General features: G+C 34.4%; 1 protein-coding gene and 2 long non-coding RNA genes across 10 annotated transcripts; all 3 read left to right on the top strand.

The window, feature by feature from the left end:
• The first annotated feature begins 1,026 nt into the window (after positions 1–1,026).
• On the top strand, positions 1,027–5,607 carry LOC147513224 (nuclear matrix constituent protein 1b-like). Of its 2 annotated transcripts, XM_086599524.1 has the most exons (7): positions 1,027–1,183; positions 1,443–1,649; positions 1,756–1,953; positions 2,136–2,219; positions 4,327–4,392; positions 4,674–4,742; positions 5,159–5,607. In XM_086599524.1, the coding sequence occupies exons 1-3, from the start codon at positions 1,160–1,162 to the stop codon at positions 1,900–1,902; spliced, it is 378 nt and encodes a 125-aa protein (XP_086455650.1). In that variant the 5' UTR covers positions 1,027–1,159; the 3' UTR covers positions 1,903–1,953; positions 2,136–2,219; positions 4,327–4,392; positions 4,674–4,742; positions 5,159–5,607. The 2 variants fall into 2 exon arrangements, with proteins under 2 accessions (XP_086455650.1, XP_086455648.1); XM_086599522.1 differs by lacking the exons at positions 4,327–4,392; positions 5,159–5,607 and having other exon boundaries at positions 4,674–4,898.
• A 7,785-nt stretch (positions 5,608–13,392) lies between these two features.
• LOC147513225 (uncharacterized) lies at positions 13,393–22,095 on the top strand. 7 transcript variants are annotated; one of them, XR_015215310.1, is made up of 12 exons: positions 13,393–13,622; positions 14,190–14,251; positions 15,093–15,151; positions 15,398–15,598; positions 15,686–15,978; positions 16,063–16,115; positions 16,214–16,307; positions 16,652–16,738; positions 20,869–20,941; positions 21,079–21,137; positions 21,283–21,395; positions 21,492–22,095. It is a non-coding gene; the product is annotated as an uncharacterized LOC147513225 (long non-coding RNA). The 7 variants fall into 7 exon arrangements; XR_015215307.1 differs by lacking the exon at positions 13,393–13,622 and having other exon boundaries at positions 14,071–14,251; XR_015215309.1 differs by lacking the exons at positions 13,393–13,622; positions 16,652–16,738 and having other exon boundaries at positions 13,662–14,251; positions 16,178–16,307.
• Positions 16,785–17,188, top strand: LOC147513226 (uncharacterized). The gene is made up of 2 exons (XR_015215313.1): positions 16,785–16,921; positions 17,012–17,188. It is a non-coding gene; the product is annotated as an uncharacterized LOC147513226 (long non-coding RNA).
• Positions 22,096–22,347: the final 252 nt, after the last annotated feature.

Here is a 22,347-nt window from a genome sequence, read left to right on the forward strand (position 1 = left end):
GAAAGCAATAATAAAGACCAAAGGACCAATACAATGGGATATTCTATGACAGCATATTAGACATCCCAAGATTAGGTTAGGTGAAGTCATTTCTATATAAGTTTGATTTGTAAATTGGGATTTGGACTAGTGTCTATATTTTTATAATAATGTTTAATTGATTAGTGGTTTTGTTTTTTTATTATATGTTGATTAAGTTTGTGGAATGTGATATCTCTATAAGATGGAATATTCATATGCGTGGTGAACTTTTTTTGACATTTTGACCTGTGAAAAAATAAATATATATTTTTTTTAATCGACAAAATTTAGTAACGGATATATCCGTTACACACATCGATATCAATAGCAAGTGGCACATTTATTACTAACGGATGTATCCGTTACACATATCGATATTAATAGCAAGTGGCACATCTATTACTAACGGATATATATCGTGACATATGAAAATTGATTTCCGCCGAAAAGTAACTAAAGCGGCCAAACGTTACTAACACTTATATCCGTTAGAAATGAATAGATTAAACCGCCGATCAACAGTTGGCTATCCGTTACAAAAGAAATTATAGTAACGGATATAAAGCGTTATTAAGATTAATTTAAGTAACAGTTATATCCGTTACTAAATTTTGCCTAAGGATTTGTAACACCCCAAAGCTAACAGATATAAGCGTTAGTAAAAATATAAGTAACAGATATAACTGTTAGTAAAAACCTTTTTTGGTGTAGTGAATATAGGTAAGATTGAATTGTTGGCATATATATACTTGATTATTTGTCATGGGGTGATGAAGAACTTTAATTAGTTATGGAGGTGTGCTATTTTATGTTTGAGAAGGCGAGGGAACTGAAAGAGTTTAAGTGTTTAACACTACTTTAACGTGATTTTATGGTTTCCAATTTACCAATGTAAAAACGTTTATCCAACAGTTAAAAATAAATGAAAAACAATAGTGGGTTTTGGTTTTAATTTTTTTCTTTATTTCAATAGGTGGATTATATTGTGGGGCCCTGGATGCAAGTAGTGATGGAAAATGTTCCATCTGCAATGCATGTAAATTAGTACTAGGTCAAGCAATCAACTCTGTATTTTATCAACTAGGGTTAGCGCCTTGATTAAGTGATTAGGATTTGGTTATTAGCTATAAAGACTATAATGAGGTTAACGATATGTCATCTGGTATGCATCTACACGATATTTCAATTTCTGATGTGAGAATTGTTGCGAGTTATGTAGAATTTGTACATGATAGCTTTGTTCGCAAAGAATTTGTAGGTTGATCTGTTGAGAAACGGTAAAGGGCTAGATCATCTGCTGTATACGTCTAATCTTCTGTTAACCGATGTCTTCTAAAGTCTTTCATAAAACAATGAGTTTTGGGATCCATTATGTTATCTCTACTGGAAAAGAACTTATTTCTTTTATCAATTTCTTGCAGATCTTTGACTATCAGCACCATATGGGTGTACTTTCAATGGAAAAGAAGAAAGGGGTATCTATGCATGAACAAGTCAAAGCATTAGTTGATTCAGCTGAAAAGAATAATGAAGATTATCAAACTGCACATTTTTCTGCTCTAGTGGAAGCAAAGGAACGTGGAGAATCTCTCAAGAAGTCTTTAGGAGACAAAACAGAGTTTCCAAATGTAATGTTATTAACTTATTATCACTTATATATTGCTGTATTGCTTGAGTGATTGTCTGTTTAATGTACGACTGCTTATATGTAATTTTCTGTTTTCTTATCTGTAGATTAAAAAAATGATGGTTGCATGCGCTGAAAATGCTGAAATCAAGGTTGCATCTGTGATCAAGTTGGCAGAAGCACTCAATAGGTTAGACCAGAGAGAGGAGTACATCAGCAGAAAGCATCAAGACTTGAGTAGCCATAACAAATAGTTCAACACACAATTGAACTTGAATTTGGCTACCCTTTCAACTAGGGAGGAGGTGTGTTGATTTCTAGTTTCGAGGGAAATTAAAATAATGATAGAGGGTATTTGCGTTGTAACTTTTTTCAGAAATTAGTCTATATCACTCTCAGCAGACTAACACGTATGTCATATTTAGTTAATTAAGTTATTGTTCTATTTGGAAGCATATTTACACAGTTTGTCCTTTCTTGCTATCAGGCTGTTAGTAGGAGGGAAGCAGTGCTTTACTAAAAAGAACGGGAGTTACTTTGCATGCAGGAAAAGCTTGTTAGAAAGGAGCATGTGAGTGTCTGTGATAACATAATTATAACACCCCGTCTTTTTCTTATATTTTCCCTATAATAATAATAATAGGAATAATAATAATAATAATGATGATAATAGGTTAAACTAAATATAGATAACTATCAGATAAGGATAAAAACCCCGTAGGTAAATAGATAAGTTTCAACCCTTGTTTTTCGGTGAGGTTTTAAAAACAAATAAAAAATGTGATTTCTCACGTAGAGTTTTTGGAGGAAAAACACGAGAGTTTTTATACAGAGAAAAAAAAATGGGAGTTTTACAGAAAATAGAGTTTCACAGAGAGGAAAGGGAGAAGAGAAGTTTCTTGTTGGAGATTTTGCTGGCAACAGGAGCGTATCACAGGTGAGTAGATTTTATCTCTCACGGACTACTATAACGATGATTTTTTTTTCATCAATTTCAAATCTACGGATTTATTATCAAAATATATAAGTTTTATGTTTATTCTTCTGTTCATTCATTCAGGCGTAATTTTTGAATTTCTTTGTTTGAAACTCTTTAGTAGTTGTTCATGGAGGCTTGAGCCCCAAACACCGCCATCGCCTTTAATACTTTTGATATTGTGATCTTGTGGTTGTGTAGATTTTGTTTTTTTGAACTGTTAATTTATGTATTTGTTGGATGATGTTGGAATCGAATTTGTTAGTATAGTATAGTGTTGGTTTGAATTGAGGGTGATTGTTGGTGTCGTGGAGAGGCGTCCGAAGCTTTGAAGAAACCTGTTAATGGAGTCACCGTCTTGTTTGGGTTGGTTTAAACTCTTGTTGTTTTAAATGTGTTGATTGTTGGTTGGTTATGGGTTATTGAGGATTGTTGGGTGCGGTAGAGAGAGGGCTATTTGTTGGGAGCTTGAAAGACGATCAATGGCGTCGAGAATCAGATCTATAGTTGGGGAAGTGTTTTCAAAACTTGTAATTGAAGTTTCTTGGTGAGTTAAAGTTGTTTGGTTTTATGAGGGGGTGAAACCATTTGGATTGGAATGAGGAGGTGATGAGTGGTGGTGGTGGTGGTAGTAGGCGGTGGAGAGTCGCCACCACCAAAGGAGACGACATGTTGGTCGGTTGGGCTTGTGTTGGGCGAAATCAAATTTTGTTTTGGGCCTTAGTTTGTTTAGTTGTTGAAATTTTGAGACATTAGTTTTCTTTGGGCGAAATCTATTAGTTTGGGTTGGGCGGTTCTATTTTGTTCTTGGGGTGGGACCACGTTGGCTTGGGTGAAACCAATTAGACTTTGGGCCTTTGACTTTAGGGATTTTGGGTTAGAGGAGTTTGAAATTTGGTTGACTGTTGACCCTTGGTAGGTCGACTTTGACTTTGACCAGGGTTGACTTTGACCAGAGTTGATTTTTGACCAGGGTTGACTTTGACCAGTTGACCCAAATTTGACTTTTAACTCGGATTATGATTTGGGCTATTAGGATAGGTCTAGGGCTATTAGCATGCTTGGCTTTAGGCTAAGACCTTTATATCTACGTGTGTATGTGTATTAACTACTATGTGAGATTTCCGTCTTTTATGATATACAACGTTATGACACTTAGACATCAATATATTAATAATACATGAAACAAGATACTTTTCCGTTTTCTGAAATAATATATGCAATAAAGTTCAATAATGCGTAAACAATTTACCGTACCCTTTTAGAACTCTCCATGCTTAAAGTTTTGGAAATGAGTTTTATGACGGAAGATGTCATGTGATAGGTGGGCATTTATTGAATGTGCCATAAAGGGCCGTTAGTGTTATAAAGGGGTATTCATTGACTGTGCCATGAATGACCCGGGTATTCATTGAATGTGCATGAATGACCAGATTGTTTGGACTGCCCTAGAGAGGAACTAAAGTATTCGCCTTGCGGGTTAGTTGTATTCCTTGAGTGTACGGGAATGTAGAGTTGGGTATTTCTTGAAGGTGGTGGGAATGACCTAAGGTACATAGGTTGTGAAATATGTGTATAAGAAAAGTAATTGATTTATTAATAAGAGAAATTAATTTGCTTATGCAAGTGTGTTTGGGCTTACATGTGAATACCTATAGGATATTTACATATGTTATATAAAGGTTCTAACTTTCTTTTGCAGGAGGGTAGGACTTAATAATATTTTGTGCAAGGACGCGGTCCTACCCTTAGACAAAAGTGGATACCGGTAAGTTTTAATTCAATTACTTAGGCATTAAAACGAGTTATTATAATGAGTTATATAATGGAAGTCTTGCTTGGGAAGAAATTATGCCGGTTAAAATAATGGAACTACCTGTCTTCCAAGCTGAAAATGATTAAGTTATGGGAAAATATAACGTGATTGTTTGAATAATTAAAGTATGATAATGTTTATATGTGGTTAGTCTACTCATACCAGCAAATTCCATTTTTGCTGACCCATGTTTACTTTGTTTTGGCAACGTGGATGTGTTCTTGGGAACATAGGTGGAATGCGGTGGAACCACGACGTGTGATTTGGATTCTTGCCTGGAGCAGTCCGTTAGTTTTTATTAGGTCTGATCTTTTTGAAAGTATGTAATAACGTATTATCATATTCATATGGAATGAGAATACGATGTTGAAAACTATTATTTTTAGAGTGGTTTGATGTTTTATTGGGACGGAAGATAGACTTTTTATAAAGTAATAAAGAGAATTTTTTGGAGATTATTTTTGTTGTTAAGATTCTTTATGATGTGGGTTTTAGATTTTAACATGTGTTGTATCCATCCCGTCATAGTTTGGGTTTTTAGACAATTGAACCGAGTGATGTTAGATATATTTATATTTCAAATATTTATTTTTTTTTAATTGTTTAGAAAATCGGGCTGTGACAATAATTGTAGTGTTTTATTATAATTTGGTTGATGTTTTTTTTGTTTAAAAAAAAATCCAACTCTGAAAAATGATGTAGTTGTTGAACCTTGTAGGATGAGATTCAAAGACTGATAGCTAAGCATGAAGCTTCTTTAGAGATGAAAAGCCTTGAACTAGAGGCAGAGATTGACCAGAAACACATGTCAATGGAGGCTGAGATGGAGACCAAAAGACGGGATTGTGATTTGAGGGAGGTTGACCTGCACCAGCGAGAGGAATTGATTCAGGAAAGGGAACAAGGGGAGGTTCTGTCTGGACGTGCTAGCAGGCTCATAGATTGTCAAAATTAGAAGATGCCGGAACTCGGAAATCAGTCTCAAAGTTCTACATCGCAGATAGTGTTGTAAATTGAACCAGAAAGTTATAATAGTTCAAGAAGAATATCGATGTACAGTTGGCACTTTATATTCCTTGAACTCGAGGATGTGAAATAGTTTGATTGTGTTGTAAACTAGTAACATGTTAATACGTAACACCCAGTTTGTGTGCTTTGCTCAGAAAATCACGGGTTACAGGACATGTTAATGCGCAAATTCGATGGCACGAGTCATTTTTGTTACCAGTAAATTGTTAGAAATAATTATTAAGCATTCTTTCAGTAGTAATGATGGGCGGTTGATTTGTGCATGGTAATGTTGTTAAAGACCATATGTTTCCTTAAACATAATAAGTTGCACTACTGTTAAACATTAATGACGGGGTTGTAATAGCCACACATATAAATAGGGAGAATTGCTAGCGTCCTACCCTTTAAACGGGTAGAGCATCCTAACCCATTACAGACAAAACAATATTACTTGTTCACCTAATGTAAAGGTTCTACTTCATTTATTAGAAAAAAAAGACAATCAAACCTGAGTTGACTCACTTTCCTCTCTTTTTCAAACAAGCACCCAACCAAATCCCAACCAACGCCACCAACCCATTTCTCCGGCCGCCGGATTCCGATCCAGCAAAATTATTTTTTTAATCCATACAATATTTTTCATTTGAAATTACAAGGAGAACATAGAAGCATAGCATAAAACTAAGGTATCTACCAATTTGAAATGTGAATTACCCAAACAAGAACCAATATATTTGAAAGTAATAACCCTATATATTTTGAACAATTTCAAGTGAGTTGAAAACCTAAAAACAAAACATAGTAAGAGCACAACTAAAGAAAACCATTCATTAAATTTAGAGCAATCAAACTAATTAGAGTCCCCCCTTTCAATTTCGGAATTAACAATATATGAGATGTATGAGACATTTATATTGGCAAGTGGTGGTGGTGGTGGTGGTGGTGTGGAGAGGGAGAAGAGGGGTTGAGAGAGAAATAAGAGAATAAAAATAAAAAATGAATAAATAAGAAATATGAATAAAGAAGTGAAATTAAAAAACAAGAGAATGGCAGCGGTGGTGGTGGTGCAAGAGGGAGAGGATGGCTGTGAAGACTGAAAAGACTTTGAGTTTTTACTGGTTTTAGAATTGTGGTCACAAAGTATTGTCTTTTATTGGGTTAGGATGGTCCTACCCCTTTAAATGGGCAGGATGCTAGCAATTCTCATAATAGGGTGTGTAATCACTTTTCATATCATCAAATGAATTAAACAATTTTTTATTTCACTATTAGTAATAGTTATTTGTTAGTTTGTATTTAAGAAGATAAGTGTTTTCTCTTGATTATTTGTTATCTTGGTAACATAAATTAGATAGTAAAATAAACATCAAAAGTGACCAGAAAATATGATAATTGAGTTATATATATGGGAACTATGAATGGGCAATGTGCATGCAATCTGATGCGAGCAGAGACAGAATTGAAGAATTTTAAGATAAAGATGAGTACAATGTAGGATGTAGTATCTTGATACAAATTCGTCAAAGAGGATAACAAACAACCCAGTAAACTAGAAACCACTACAGGTCATCCCTCACATAGTATAGACTCCTAAAGGCGACGACGGACTCAAATATCTAAACAAAAACATAAAAACAAGGGAGGGGGAAGAAGTAGAAGTAGAAACAAATATCTGATGCAAGAATCAAGATGTTAAAGAATTGGAATTAAGTATTAAGTATTTACTTAACCAACCACTCCTTGGTTTCACTAGTTATAACGACAGCACATGCCAAAATTTCACGCGTACCTCAGAGATGCTTCAGAAATCAGAAGTTTATTTGAAACCACAATCACCCAAACAATATTAATATTGCTGATTTACTGATACAGTCAAAAGCTATATCTTTGACAGTTTATCTTGATATCCACAACTTACACAATGAACTAAGAGCTGATTTTTTGGGAATATGTTCTCCATACAATAGAGATCATCTCTACAAATTATCAAGACATTTGAACATGTCTAATCTTGTCAAAAATTGTGTTTAAGTTCAATATTTATCTAACGGTCTACAATTTTAGCACTCTTTTTAATAAAGCTAAACATATCTAATTGAGACGAGTTTTGGTGGAGATTATATCCAAGATAGAAAGATTTTCTCTACCTAAAATCAACTCTTAGTTTAATGTATAAATTTACTTTTAGATTTTCGATGTTAAGATAAGCTAAACTGTCAAGGTAGCCAGGCAGCCAGCTACATCAACATACTATACTAACATACTATCTAGACATACTCACTCAACCATAAGGTCTTACATAATCTAACATCCTGATTTACTTTTCTAATTAACAAACCAAAGAAATAAAAAGGAGGGGTGAAACAGACAATTTATTTTTTCTACGGAAGAAAAATATGTTTCTTCTTCTTCTTTATTCACTTTGAATTTTCACCAAAAAATCCGTTCTTCATATATTTCATTTATGTTCCGAAAAGAAAATAAAAACACTTTAGTGTTCAACATTCCATTCTCGTTTTTTTTGTGGCCACATTTTTTTTCTTCTTTTGGGTTTCACCAAGGCCGAAAGTTTTGGGATTTAAAGATATATCGGACCCTCCCAAAATCGATATATATCGGAAAAATCATATCGATATATCGTTTTTGCCCATTTTGGTGATAATATTCAAAAAATCAAAAAATCATGATATATTGGAAATATTACCGATATATAACGATATATATTGGGATATATCGGTTTATCGGGATATATCGGTCAACAGTCAACAAAATCAATCAAAAATCAAACTGTCCAACCAAATCAAATGATATATATATCAAATATATCGGAATATATCGCCGATATATATTTTTATATCGGCTTTTAAAAATATTAAATTTTGGAGCCGATATTTCAAATTTTTTCAAAGTCGGTTCTTGAAAAACGATATATATCGGTAATTTTTTGATAAATAGACCGATATTTTCGGCCTTGGGTTTCACTATAATGTTTACTCCACGAAAAGAAAGGACTGGGGGATGGTTCAGGGCCAGCTCTGAGATTGTGGGGGCCCAAGGCAAATTCTTAAAAATGAACTAAATAACCTATTATTTATGCTACAAAAATATTTTAAATGCCTAATAAGCATCCAAAATTATTTAGTGTAGTTGGTTGCTATTCTAATTTCTCTATTTGTGAGTATTTTTGTATCCAGATCATTTGATATATAGTAGATAACCCCGGACCCAAGCACTGAATGGGGGCCTTATTATTGGGTTTTGACTCGAGGGCCTAGGCGGCCGCCTAGTTGGCCTTGCCCCAGAACCGGCCCTGGGATGGTTGTCTTCTTTGTCTCAATTCAATTGACACCTTCGTGTTGTTTATCTTCTTAATACATAATTCATCTTTTCTCCTAATATTCTTCTCTTATTAAGTGATTTGGTTGTGCAATTGATTTTAGTTATCTTTGTTTTTTCTCATCGCGGTTTGAGCAGTATGTGGACTGTGCAAGATTTGTAAGGGCCAAATACTATAAGTCTATAACACAAAGGCAGGGGATGCTACTACTCAGTCTTGTCAACCTGCTACTGTAAGGAACATTGAAGCAAGGTTCAAAATATCGATATCGATCAATATATCGGTGTACCTAAAAACCGATATATATCAGAAATATCGGATATATTTATTTTTTTGATGACCAGTCCAAACTATTTAAAATATCAGAAATATCGGATATATTGGAAATATAATATCGGATATATTGGAAATATAATATCAGAAATATATTGGAAATATCGGATTTATATTAAAAAATGGTCAAAAAGTCAATCGATATATATCGTAAATATCAGATATATCGATTATATCAGTAATATAAACTTTTATATCGGAAATTACGATATATATATCGGAAAAAAATGATACTATATTCAGTGGATATATGTCATAAATATCGATGTCGGTGTACCAAAATACCGATATATATTGGATATATCGGTGATATTTTGGTCCATGCATTGAAGAAGCTAACCCTCAAAATTAGTGGTTGGACAACATGGAAAGTTCGAAGGTGCTTAGGTGCTTCTGTCTTATTGAATTGGTTGGTATCGCAATGAGTGGTGGTACTTTCTTACAATCTCAAGGCGTGTTGTGATGGAAATATACTGCTTCCAAGAAAGTTGTTACCTATGTCAATGAAGAAACAACTTCCTCTTACTACTAGATTGCAATTTTTCGCATTGAGGATAGAATTGTTTTAAATGTTCAGGAGGAATGATGTTCAAGAACATTAATGGAGAATGATATCGAGATTGACTATGTTCCAAAGGCAACCAGCGTTTGGGGAGGGTGTTGACATAGTCTGCTTTACGAAAAAGCATGTTCATATTTTTCATTTGATCAATACACAAGTCAATATTTTCATCATGCTATGCTATTTCCTGTAATGAGACATGACTTTCTGACACAATCAACAAACCATCTGTTGTTACATCATTTCATTGAGCTCTTGTGGTTGGGCGACTGTTGGGACTTTGTTTGAGTAACTACTCAACCAAGGATCGAGCAATGGACAGAACAAACATTGATTTTTGTTGTCGCACCCGACTTACTTCCATAGAATCTGTGTGATAGTTACTGCCCAAATGGGTGTTGGGGAAGATTATCCATTTCATCATTACCAAGAGATTAAAATAAAAAAAAAAAACTAAACCTTAAATTTCCTTCTTTCGCGCACTTCGCGAGAGCTTTTTTTTTGTTGAGAAAAGAAAAACGTATATGAAGAAGACAACGATTTTTTTTTTTTTTTTATAAAAAAGCCAACGTGAATGAAAAGAAAAAAAAGGGTTTCTCGCCAAAGTAAAAGAAAATAACATTTTTATCCCCATTATTTTTGGCCCCTTTTCCTTTATTTGTTTGGATTTTTTAAAGTACATCATGACCTTAGATTATGTAAGCTCTGATGGTTGGCTGAGTATATCAAAATAGTCGTCCTGATGTACTTGGTATGTTAGTAGTATCTTACATAATCTAAAGTCAGATCTTACATAAAACCTAGATAATATGTTAGTAGCGCTAATAATATTTGGTATTCTCAGCTCATTTATTAGCTCTATCTAGGTTCAGAGGCACTAGAACTGGTCAAGAAAATTTGAGGTACATTCATTTTTTTTTTCTCCTCTTTAAACACACGGATGTAGTTCTTATTTCTGGCGATATCATAGTGATGTTTGCTTTTTGATGTGATGTATGGAGATATCCTCACAATCAATATATAGCAAGACGCTGCAGGTACAAAGTGAAGTCAAGGCATGCTGTATATTGATCTCAAGGCTCATAAAAGATGGGAGGTACTGTTGTCTTCACCGACATGCAATTCTAAGTTTCTAACGGATGTGGCTCGATGTAAATGGTTAGTGATGTCGCACTAACGGATTACCTTATTATGGATAAGGTTTAGGGTTTTACATATGAAGATATCTTAAAGAATTCCAGTGACTTCTTGGGAATCCATTGTATTTCATCTTAAGTTGGCAAATGAAGAAGGAAAAAAAAAATACAATTTCTTTGGTTCTTGTGGTGGGTAAATATTGTACATATTGCCCATTATTTCAATCATTGTCTAATACAATATGGCAAGAGTGTCAAAATATTTATATAAGTGGCAGGTAAAAGATAAAAGAAGGAGATGGACAATGGCACAAAACTATTAGATGAAACACACGTGGAAACAACTACAAAAGAGGAAAGTGTGCTGGAGAAGAGTCATTCCACAACAATCATCAGACACAACACTTAGGGTGTGTTTGTTAAATTTTAACTCATGGAAAGGAAATGAAATAAAATGGGTGGTCCACTATGGAATGGAATAGAAAGAAAATAATTTTAAATGGTATGTGGAACCTGGGGGAAAAGTAAAACCGGGGAAAGGAATAATCATGTTTGTTAAAATGGAAAGGAATAATTGTATTGTTGAGTAGAGTGGTATTGGAATGATGGAAAGGAAAAAAAAATGGAAAGGAAAGGAAAAACCTTTTCCATAGTTTTTTAAAAGCGTTTGTTTAGTGGAAGGAAATGGCTTTTCCATGGAAACAAATGGAAAAGGTTTTGTGTCTTTAAAACCCCCCGAAATTTTTGTGGAAAGGAAAAAAATTGAAATAGATAAATAGGAACTTACTACTAATACACTCCACTCAACAATACAATTATTCCTTTCTATAGCTTTTGCAAACAAACATGATTATTCCTTTCCCTAGTTTTTACTTTCCTTTCCCCAGTTTACCAAACACATACCATTTAAAATTATTTCCTTTCCATTCCATTCCATAGTGGACCACCCATTTTATTTCCTTTCCTTTCCATGAGTTAAAATTTAACAAACACACACTTAGTAGTAAGTCCCTATCTATCTATTTTCTTTCCTTTCCTTTTCTTTTCTTTCCACAAAATTTTCAGGGGTTAGCTAAGGACACAAAACCTTTTCCATTTGTTTCCATATGGAAAAGCCCATTTCCTTTCTATGGGTAAACAAACGCCTTAAAAACTATGGAAAAGGTAGACCACTCTTATTTTCATTTCCTTTCCATAGTGTTTCCATCATAACAAACACACCCTTAGAGAGACAAGCTCTATATTTATTATTGTAACAGAGTAAAACTTTGTAACACCATTAATGAACAAGAAAAAACTTAGTTGATCTTTAGCATTCTCTTATTGTATCTCACAATTCTTACATACAATTTGTGCACTTGATGTTACATTCTCGGCCTCTTAAGCTATTCTTATGTTTTATCAGAATGATCAAAGAAATCTTTTACCGAGGCAATTGACTAGTTGTGTCAATAAGCTAAGATGAACCAATGGTGATCCAATCTACTGTTGTCGACCAACCTGCTAAAGATACACTGTCGATTGTAATAATCCTAATATGCAATTCATTAGAGGATGTAAGTTGTAACTCAATGTATAGGGGTTTTATACTTCTTGTTTTAGGGTTTTAAGAGTATTTGAGTTACAAAAAAGCATTAGGTGTACTTTGTTGTTCCAATTTTCTTTAAATTCATCGATAATAGTGTTTCATGAGGTATATTCATTTCTCTTCAAACATACGGATGGTGACATGGTGTTGTTATTTATGTGACATCGTGGTGGTGTTTGCTTCCTGATATGATGTATTGATGTTAGTAAGTTCAAAATGCCCTAATGTGATATACTGATATTGGTTGTGTACCCCTCTCTTCATGGGAGAGGTTGCAAGTTCGAATCACACCAAGTGTGAAGGCTAAGTTTCTTTAGGGGTTGATGAGCCTTCGGGACAATGTAAGCCTTCAGTGTGTCCCTTTGTCTTAACTCTCTAAATATTTCAAAAAAAATCAAAATGCAAATTCCTTTCTGGGACAAGTCAATCCTGCTCTTTCCCTTTGTTCGATAGAAAACATTTTTCTGCCCCTCCAAGAGAAAAATGTTGTCTCAGAGAACAGAGCGTCACCTAAGTTTTCCAAAGTAGGTTAATGTCGAACCTACTAACCTAGAAACCACTAAAGCAGGCCAATGTCGAACCCTGAAATCATTAAGCTTCACAGTTTTTTTTTTTTTAAGGTGTAGGTAGTCCATCAAATTATCAGTCAGAGAGTGAACGAGTGATTGAAAAAAATCTTTATCAAAAAAAAACAGAGTGATTGAAAAAATTACGTCGATATATCAAAGTATGAAAATTGTTTTCGGCCTTGGGCTTGAAGAGCCCAGTATTTTAATGGATTCAAGTTTGACCCGTGTGTTTAACCCCAAGTCCCCAACCAACGATTCGATTCAACCCTAGTCGTCATAGAGAGCAAACACGGGCATTAATTACGTCACTGGATTTATTTAATGGATCGGATTCCAGACCATCTTATATTCCTTTTATCACGGACGGATAAGCTCATTAATAATAAAGACCACATCCGATTTGGAGCTGAACTGTTTACGTTGCAATTCTGCATCAACTTCCCCTCCTCTTGCTTCCTTCTGAAGATGACCACCCTGACAACAAACAAACACGGCTTTTGTACGATCTTTCTGAGAAAAGACTCCTTAATGTTGGGAACTGTATCTACTTCACAGATGATAATTATGATGAATCTTATTCGAGGGAAGACGACGGACCTCATGACATGGGTATATTTAACTTCGAAGACGGGAGCATTGAACCAGGGCAGGAAGATCTTTCCACCCCCTATCTGGATTGAACCAATATTAAATTAGTGTTGTAATTGATTAGTGTGTTGTTGTTTGAGTAATTGAGGTGTTAGATACGTCACAGTTAACAACTTCTAATTTAGTTATGGTATTTTTTTATCTTTTGTTTTCCGTAACTAGTTTCAAATCCATGAGCCCTTTTCACCCAAACATTCTTGACCTGTTTTAGTACCACTGAAACTAGATAGAGCTAATAATATTTGGAATTCTTTTGGTCCTCAACTGTAAGTGGATTTCTAAGTCATATCCTCATATGTAAGCAACGTGACATTACGCTTGTTTCCAACAAATATTAGTCAGCCATAGACCCCAGTTACCGGGTCTAGTGTTACAACTGTCATCAGTACAAGTAGAACTGGGTGAAGTTGAATGTTTTTGCTTAACGATGACTTACAGATTGCGTAGTATCGAATGTGGTGTTTAATGAACTTGTACAATAGTTCATCAAAAGAAACGTAGTCAACAGTTCAGTACATGTCCAGATTACAAATAGGTGCTGCTAATCATTTGCTTTTGATTGCAGGGTAATGAGCAATTGTGTTTGGCTGGTTTTGGACCCAAGTTAAAATCTGAAGCATATCTGAGGTACACATGAAATCATATGCGGTCTTTATAACTACTGTGACCAAAGAATGCTTGACTAGATAAATACTTTACGCTCAATACCATTTCTTTATCCCCTAGCATCAGATGTAGATACTAACTCTTGTGCATTTTCAAATTGTTTTTCTACTTAAAACTAATCACTTGAAAGAGAAGCAGGTACTATAGTCGCCACCAACATGCAATTCTAACGGATGTGGGTGGAAGTAAATGATTAATATAGGTCCTATTAACAGTTTGCCTTCTTAAGTATAGGCCATCAATATTCCCTTACGAATATAGCTTAAAGACTTCCTGTGATTTTTTAGGAATCCAATGTATTTCAGGATTACATTTGAAGTTGCAAAATGAAAAAAAAATAATGAAATAATAGTTTTTTTAGCTATGACTGGTTCTTGCATGCGATTTCTGCACTTGTGTTACATTCTCGCATCCAAAGCTAATCAGAAATTTTATTAGTAAAATCAGAGAAATATTGACTGGGGCTGTCAGACATTTACCGAGGTGATTAATTAGTTGTGTTAGTAAACCAACGGTACTGTCTTCCAATCTACTCTTGCTGACCAACCTAATTTGAAACCCCTGCTAAAGATAAATCGCTGATTGTAGTAATTGTAATATGCAGGTCATTAGTGGCCTGGATACAACTATTTTCTTAACTGTAGGTGTGACTAGTGTATCAAAATTTTGGCGTTATGCATTATGGTATTAGGTGTTTTCTACCTTTTAAAAAGGGTGTTAGATATTTTTTGATATTCCGATCCAGTTTTGTTTGAATCCTTTTATAATGTGTTCCATGAGGTATATTTCTGTTTAAATGTAGGGATGCAAATCTTATTTCAGCTATATCAAGATGATGTTTGCTTCAGTGAAGTGATGTTGGTAAGTTCATGTAGCTTCTTTAGTTTCGATATCTTAGGGAACATATAAGTTTTGGTGAAGTATTTGAACTGTATGTACTATGTAGTAATAGCAACCACTTATATTGTCAATATACACTTGTTTGTTTAGGTTTGCTTGTAATATTTTAAACCAGCAAGCTGTATTCGAATGTTAGGCCTTTTTTTAAATGGAATTAGGTTATCTAACTCTACACCATTCTCATTTGGCCGCACACCCACATCTCAGTGTCTTAATAGACGTGAGTGGGTAACAGAGTTATGCTGCTTGTCTTTTTCCAACCCGATGGCACCGTCGGACTTTGGCCATATCAATGGAAGTGGAATACACAAGGCACTTCATTCGGTTTCATATCCCGATCAAAACCCATGACTGGAGAAAATGCGTAAGAAGATCGGGGATATTTGGACCGCCTTGATGAATTTGATGGTAGTGTTTGCTTATTATATTATTACCTTGATTTCCGCTGTTTGAACTACCTAGTAAGTATAATTGCCATTCTTTGCCTTCTGCTAGATTGAGTACAAATTTAATGATCCCCCAGTTGTAGTCCCGTAGTCCACCCTTAACTAGAGAAGGAGATTCCCCAGAGATTCATGACAATCAATGGACAACGGAAAATAAATTTTGAAGGATGCTAGAATTTTTGAAGCAGCTCTGCAAGCCTGTAAAATTGGGGTTTGTTTAAGTAACTAATTGTGCTGACCCTTGAATGGAGAGATGAAGTAAGGCAGCAGATGCAGAAATGCATAGAAAAAAGTTGCCATACTCTTGATCTGTTAACCTATTGCCAAGAACATTCTGTCCAGGTATAAACCATTTTTTTTAATAGGCAGGTAAGTATAAACCATTCAGGACATTGCTAACATTCTTTATTACTTGTTGTTGGGTAGTGTCACGAACTCACGATGCTTCCCTGGGCAAAAATCCAAGCTGTGTCATTGAGGTGAGCTTTGAAGTCCATTACAGGTTCTTTTTAATCCTTTACATTACAGGTTGTTTCCACAGGTCCATTTAAGTCCATTACCATCATCATTGTCGCAGTCAATAGATGATGTTATGTTTCAAATGCTGTTGCTGGAACTGGAACTATATATTTCATACATGGTTTGCAGACAAGACTTTTTTTTTTTGCTTGGTAAGTTTATCTATTGTATATTAAGAAAAAGGAAAGTTACAAAAGTGTATGAACTCCATGAGAGTTACTCACCAGCCACATGCTAGTCGGTAACACCTCATATCAAGTTTATGTTACAAATCTGAAATACAGCCCATTAGGCTTCTCCCATTTATACAACCATGGGGAAATACCTACATACACACTTACTTCATCTTTATCTAAGCTAGATCTTCTTTTTGCAGTCATGTCTACTGCAAAATTAGCTTCTCTCCATGTAGTAGAGAGCATACATCTTTGCAATTTGTTTTTTACACTACCCCATCTTTTACTGAGTTGTCATGGTATCTTGTCCGTATTAAAAGCTTCTATGCAGCCGTTGAGTCAGATTCAAACCATAAGTGCAGACAAGGCTATTTTGGCATTGGCACAGAAGAGTTCGTTCAATCAAGGTGGTTGCACTCACAATAGAGCCTAATTTTCAACTGTGATTACTTACTAGATTTGCCTCCGTTTATGGGCGGTACTAGTTTCTATATCTCAATGTGGACAGGAAATAATGAGGTGTAAGGCACTAATTTTTCGTTAACGTTCAAGAGTCTGGTCAAAAGGATTCATATCCTAGTTCATTAAAGGTTGTGTCTTGGAATAATATTGCCATTTTCCATATTGTCTATTTAAAAGGCAAGATATTTGGGTTTAAACCAGCTCTATTGCAAACGCAGGAGCAGTAGAAGCTTCATGTTATTTGTATAAAAATCACGGTTGCAATGCTGCTGGGGTCAGAAAAATGACTGGCTAGTAACCACTTCTGTGCGTGACTGTGTGTCGACTGTTGAGATTTTTTTTCAAAAATCATTATTCCTTGGGACTGTATTTGGTTCACTGATCTCAATTCTGTCGAGCTTTTTGACTTCTCTGAACTCAACTTGCTCGATTCCAATTTTTGTCAGCAATATTGCTGCAACTTCAGCTACCTGCATCCTTAGCTTTATATCTCCTTGCTTACTCTTTAAAACTGCTCTTCCAGCTGGCATCCCCACTATCAACAGGGCATGAAATTTGTTGATCTGCCACTAATCCTCTCCTGGGTTTCACGTCCATAGTTGATATTATTCTTCTCTATCGATTCTGATTTACACTTAGTAAATAAAGAGATTACTTGAGAACTCGTTTTATTCACCCTCTCACCTTAGCAATCAATCAACTAGAGAAAGTCAATATAACCTCTCAAACAATCTAAGCCAGTAAACATACATGCATTAGTTGAGGCACTGAATAAAGTTTAAATTTGTCAAATACGAACAATTTTGGCTTGATCTGAATATATAGGTATGATATTTTGAGATATTCAGCAATATTTAGGAAAATCAGGAGTCCGAAATTTTGGTAGATATTTTGGGCCTTACGCTATCCAGATTTGGGTAGGACCGTAGGACTGACTACTGAGAGTCACCGACTGGTAAAATATCACTGCAATGTTGTCGCGTATCTCTGAGCCATGCAACTTTTATCTTATTTTATATTATCCTCAAAGGAAAGAGACACTCAGACACCGTAGCTATAAATTCAGAGTTGGGCATATCCATTTCAGTTGTGGACTTGTGGCCACCCCAACTTGCCAAACTCGCTAGATAAGTTTCCTTTCATCAGTAAATGAACTTCATTTACTAGTATTATTATTATAATTAATTATTAGTAGAACTGTTAAATTAACATGCTACTTTTTTGGCTGGATTTTCCAACTGTTTTGATCCATGAAAAATTCTAGACTAGTAAACCGCTAAGTGGTGAGAAATATTGAAGAGAGAGGAGAAAGATCATGGAGAGTTTGAGGAAACACAAGTTTTCTTTACTATAAAGAAAGACAGGAGACAGACAAGTTTTTAAATAGGTTTATTATACAATGCTGTATATAGGTATGAATTTTAGGAAGATCCATACTGGGTTTTTAAATAGGTTTATTATACAATGCTGTATATAGGTATGAATTTTAGGAAGATCCATACTGGTAAATACAAATAAATCAAAGGACTCCGGATTAAAATAAATTAATAAATAAAGACTCGGGATTTATTTGTATTTAACTAAATCCCAACAAATAAATAAATAAAGACTACAAATAAATCCCAACAGAAGGGATACCCTTTTGCTGATTTCCCCATTTCGGCTCTTTTGTTTTCTTTTATCCTTATATTCATGGTAAAGGTCACATTCTTTAAAGATAATTTGGTTTTTTGTAGGCTGTTAACGTGAAAACTATTTTTCTTTCTTGCAAGTTTCAAAATGAATTATTTTAGGAGCTCTTATTTGTGTCTAGTATAATGATTGATTGATCCAAGAAAGATTATAATTAGTTGATATCTTTCATATTTATTTGATTAACTTTCCAATTTCTTGACTAATTAGTAGATAAACTTTTACAACTTATCTCTAGTGGCTTTAAAACCTTGATAAAGAAGTTAATAATAAAAGAAAATATATATTGAGATAAGAGATAATGAACAAATACCAATTAAGTTACTTAATTGTCTTTCTCGTGTATGTGTATGACACAATAATACCATAATTAATACCTTGGTTTTCCACACCCTACACGGTTGAAACTAAGGACTAAAATATCGAATTTGGATAATATACTGTGTATCTCAAAAAAATGAAATATATCATAAATATCAGAGATTTTTTTTTTATTATTTAAAATTTTGTTTTGTATGTTGATATATCAAAAATATCGTCAATTATATCATAAATATAGTTGATATATTAATAAAAATTGGTTAAAGTTTTTTTTGATATGCAAAGGATTTTGTATTAAAAAATTAGTTAAAATCAACAAAGTTAACTCGGATATATTCTATATATCGGTTGATATATATTGGTAAAAACAAGATTCAATATTCGGTGGAGATATATAAAATATTTTCATTTCGTATATCCAAAAAATAAAATATATCAGCGATATTTAAAAAATCTCAATGATATTTTGGGCTTTGCCATCAACTTTACAAATTTTTGTCTGGATAGAAACATACAATATGTGTGTTAGGAACAGTCTTATTGTTGTTTTGTCCTTTTTTCGAAGTATTTGTGTCTATATTGTCATGCACATCAATGAGAGAAGGCACTAAAGTAAGTCTTAGCTGTATATTGTTTTTTTTTTCCTTCATCCCATTGTATTTGTTTTATTGATTCTTGGGTTTTAGAAGTATTAAGTGAGTTGTTTATATTTACTACTAACAAAATGGTCTCAAAATTAGAGAGTTTCTGTTAATGGAAATAAAATAACCAATCAAATCATGGAAAATGGGATTGGATCAATCAGTCTATTAGGTGTAGAATCTTTTTCTTTTTTTTTTCCCTATTAAAGCATTTGGAATTGAAACAATTATTTACCGTTTCAAAAAAAATGAACTAACTAGAAAATTCATATTACCTTTAGAGGATGTGGTCTTTTTCATGAGTTTATGGACAACCGGAAATGTAAAGACAAATTTGGAGAAGTTAAGAGAAATAGCCAAATTTGGAGAAGTTAAGAGAAATAGATGATAACAATTACTCTATTTGAAAACTATGAAACTATGCTAGTTGATAAAGGTCCAAACTTCTTTCAACACGAATGATAGTAGTTTAATTATCAGCAATCAGCATAATGAGAGATCATCCTGTATCTGATTCTCTTAATACCGGGGAGAAATGAGGAAAAACAATTCTTGGGAGGACATGTCTTCATTTTCCACAATTTTAACTTTAGCTTGTGGGTGGAGGCCTTGTGTTCTGGAGAAGCAAAGTTTGACCAAATTCAAAAGATAATATAACAAGGTTAGAGAGGTGTATGGAGGAGGAGAAAGTGGAGTTTTCACCATGATTTAGGGGCGTCGATATAGCACTTAGTCTTTGATTCGGAGGTAAGTATGCTCGCTAATTGTCCGGAGTCCAGCCTTTCCAAGTGCGAACGTATAGGTGGTCGTCTTTGGTTTCAAGTTAAACAAATATTTTCGTATCCCCCATTCTCAAACAGTCAAAATAAATAATGCATCCTCTAGCTTATCAAGTTATCAGTTTCATAAGAAAAATCTGCAAGACTTGCCCAAGTGCTGCCATCCCTAACGGAGATTGGTCTGACCTCTTCCATGAGCAATGCACCTTTGATTTTGGTAGCAAGGTATTAGAAGAGGTTCCATTTGCTATTAAATGCATTGGTGAGAGGTGGGGATGACTTGATCAGAGGTTTGGTTTCATTCGCTATTAATTAGTTGAGTATAACTTACTTGGTCTTAGGCCCGCGACCATTGGTAACGGTAATGCGATAATAGAGTGCAAATTTCTTTCAGTTCCTTGTCTTCTAGGTTTTTTATTTTCATGTGAAGCATGAACCTTTACAATGTTTTATTATTTTGTTTTTCGTGGAGGAGAAGAGACAGTTAACTATTAGAATATTCCAAGTTTAAAATGACCTCAACAATTAGAATTTTCTATAGGTTAAAAAAAATTAGCTTCAACTACTGCTAAATGATCCGTTAGAGAATTTAATAATGATGAACCATCTCCATGATTTTCTGAGCTTCGTGTGTCTCAACAGCCTTGGTCCTTTGATGGCACAGTCACGAGAATGATCCCAAGGCCTCATGTTCTCCATTACTGTAAGCATGAAGGTAATCATTGTGTGATTCATGTCAAAGGCCTATGTATTAATATATGTTTTGAAAAGTTTGTTTTACAGCTTTTTTCGTGCAACTCCAGGATTTCAATGTTGTCCAGTTTGTCACTAAACATATACAATGTGATGCAGGGTTTTCTTTTGCTCCGACTCCCAAGATTGGGATTTATGGATCGACTATCTTGTATGAGGTATGGTGGTGGTGATATTCTTGATCCTCTTGTTTTAGACAACCGTATGCAGTATGTTAAATTAAGATTTGAGTTTTAGTTAACTGATGAGAAAATATGGTATTTTCTTCTTAGCTATTTTTTTTGTTGTTTTTATGATTATTAGATTTCAGCAATTGTTTAGGTCGAGTGTTGCATACGCTAACCTGTATCACCCTGCATGAGACTCGCTGCAGCAAAAGCTACATTGAACAGCGAACTGAAGTTGGAGAATACTAGGTACAACTTTTTCAGCTGAAATGGCGATCTCAAGTCATATAAAGTCGCTTTGATTATTTATTATAATTCTGAGTATAATTTGGTTTTTTTATCCAGAGATTATGTCATGACTGTCAACAATTAGCTGAATTGCTGTAAAACTAGTTTATTGAGCCTATTCTTTGGGGAAATGTGGGGCATGTTCTAGTCCGATGTCATTTTGCCAAGAGAGTGTGGAAGTTAATCGTTTGTATCTTTCAACGAGCCTTGGGTTAGTTGGGTATCAACGGATAGGATCGAGAATGCACCTGGTGGGATATAAGTACAAATGCGATCTCCAAAGGCAAGATGAATATAGCAGCATCTCTCCTGCTTTGGAACGAAAGAAGCCAGAGAATACTTGAACACAAGACTCGCACATCAACCTCTAGTGTAATTGGGATCAGAAAATTTTCATCGGTAAAGCCTTTGTTTTTATACACACAAGTACATAACCAAAACACGTATCATCTAATTATTTAACTGCATAATCATGGATGCGTTCAGTTCAATCAAGGGCCGTACAGAGTAAGATTAATACAAACTTGACCGGTGTATGAGTGCATTGTAGTAATTGGATTGATTCTTCTAGTATTAAGCCAGATTGTTCTCCAATAGTTCTTTGTATTTTTCTAATTAACACCTCAAAATTTATAAGATGTTGGGCAACGTTTTACAGATCTTCCAGTTGGATTTCATTTGTCTGGTTGTTGCATTTTGATTGATGATTGAACAAATTAAACAATTGAGAATGAATTTTCCGGTGAAGTTGGATGTAGTTCTCGACTTCTTATGTGGTTGTGTTAATGAAAGACTTTTTCACGGAAATTTCAACTGGTTGAGATGTTAGTCTCAGGCTATCAGCTCTCTAAAGATATTTTCGACCAGATTAGTGAGAAAAAAAATGTAAAACCAAAATCTTTCATGTTTGTAA

This window comes from Coptis chinensis, chromosome 3 (genome assembly GCF_015680905.1).
Source record: "Coptis chinensis isolate HL-2020 chromosome 3, ASM1568090v1, whole genome shotgun sequence".
In the NCBI taxonomy this organism is placed as follows: Eukaryota; Viridiplantae; Streptophyta; class Magnoliopsida; order Ranunculales; family Ranunculaceae; genus Coptis; species Coptis chinensis.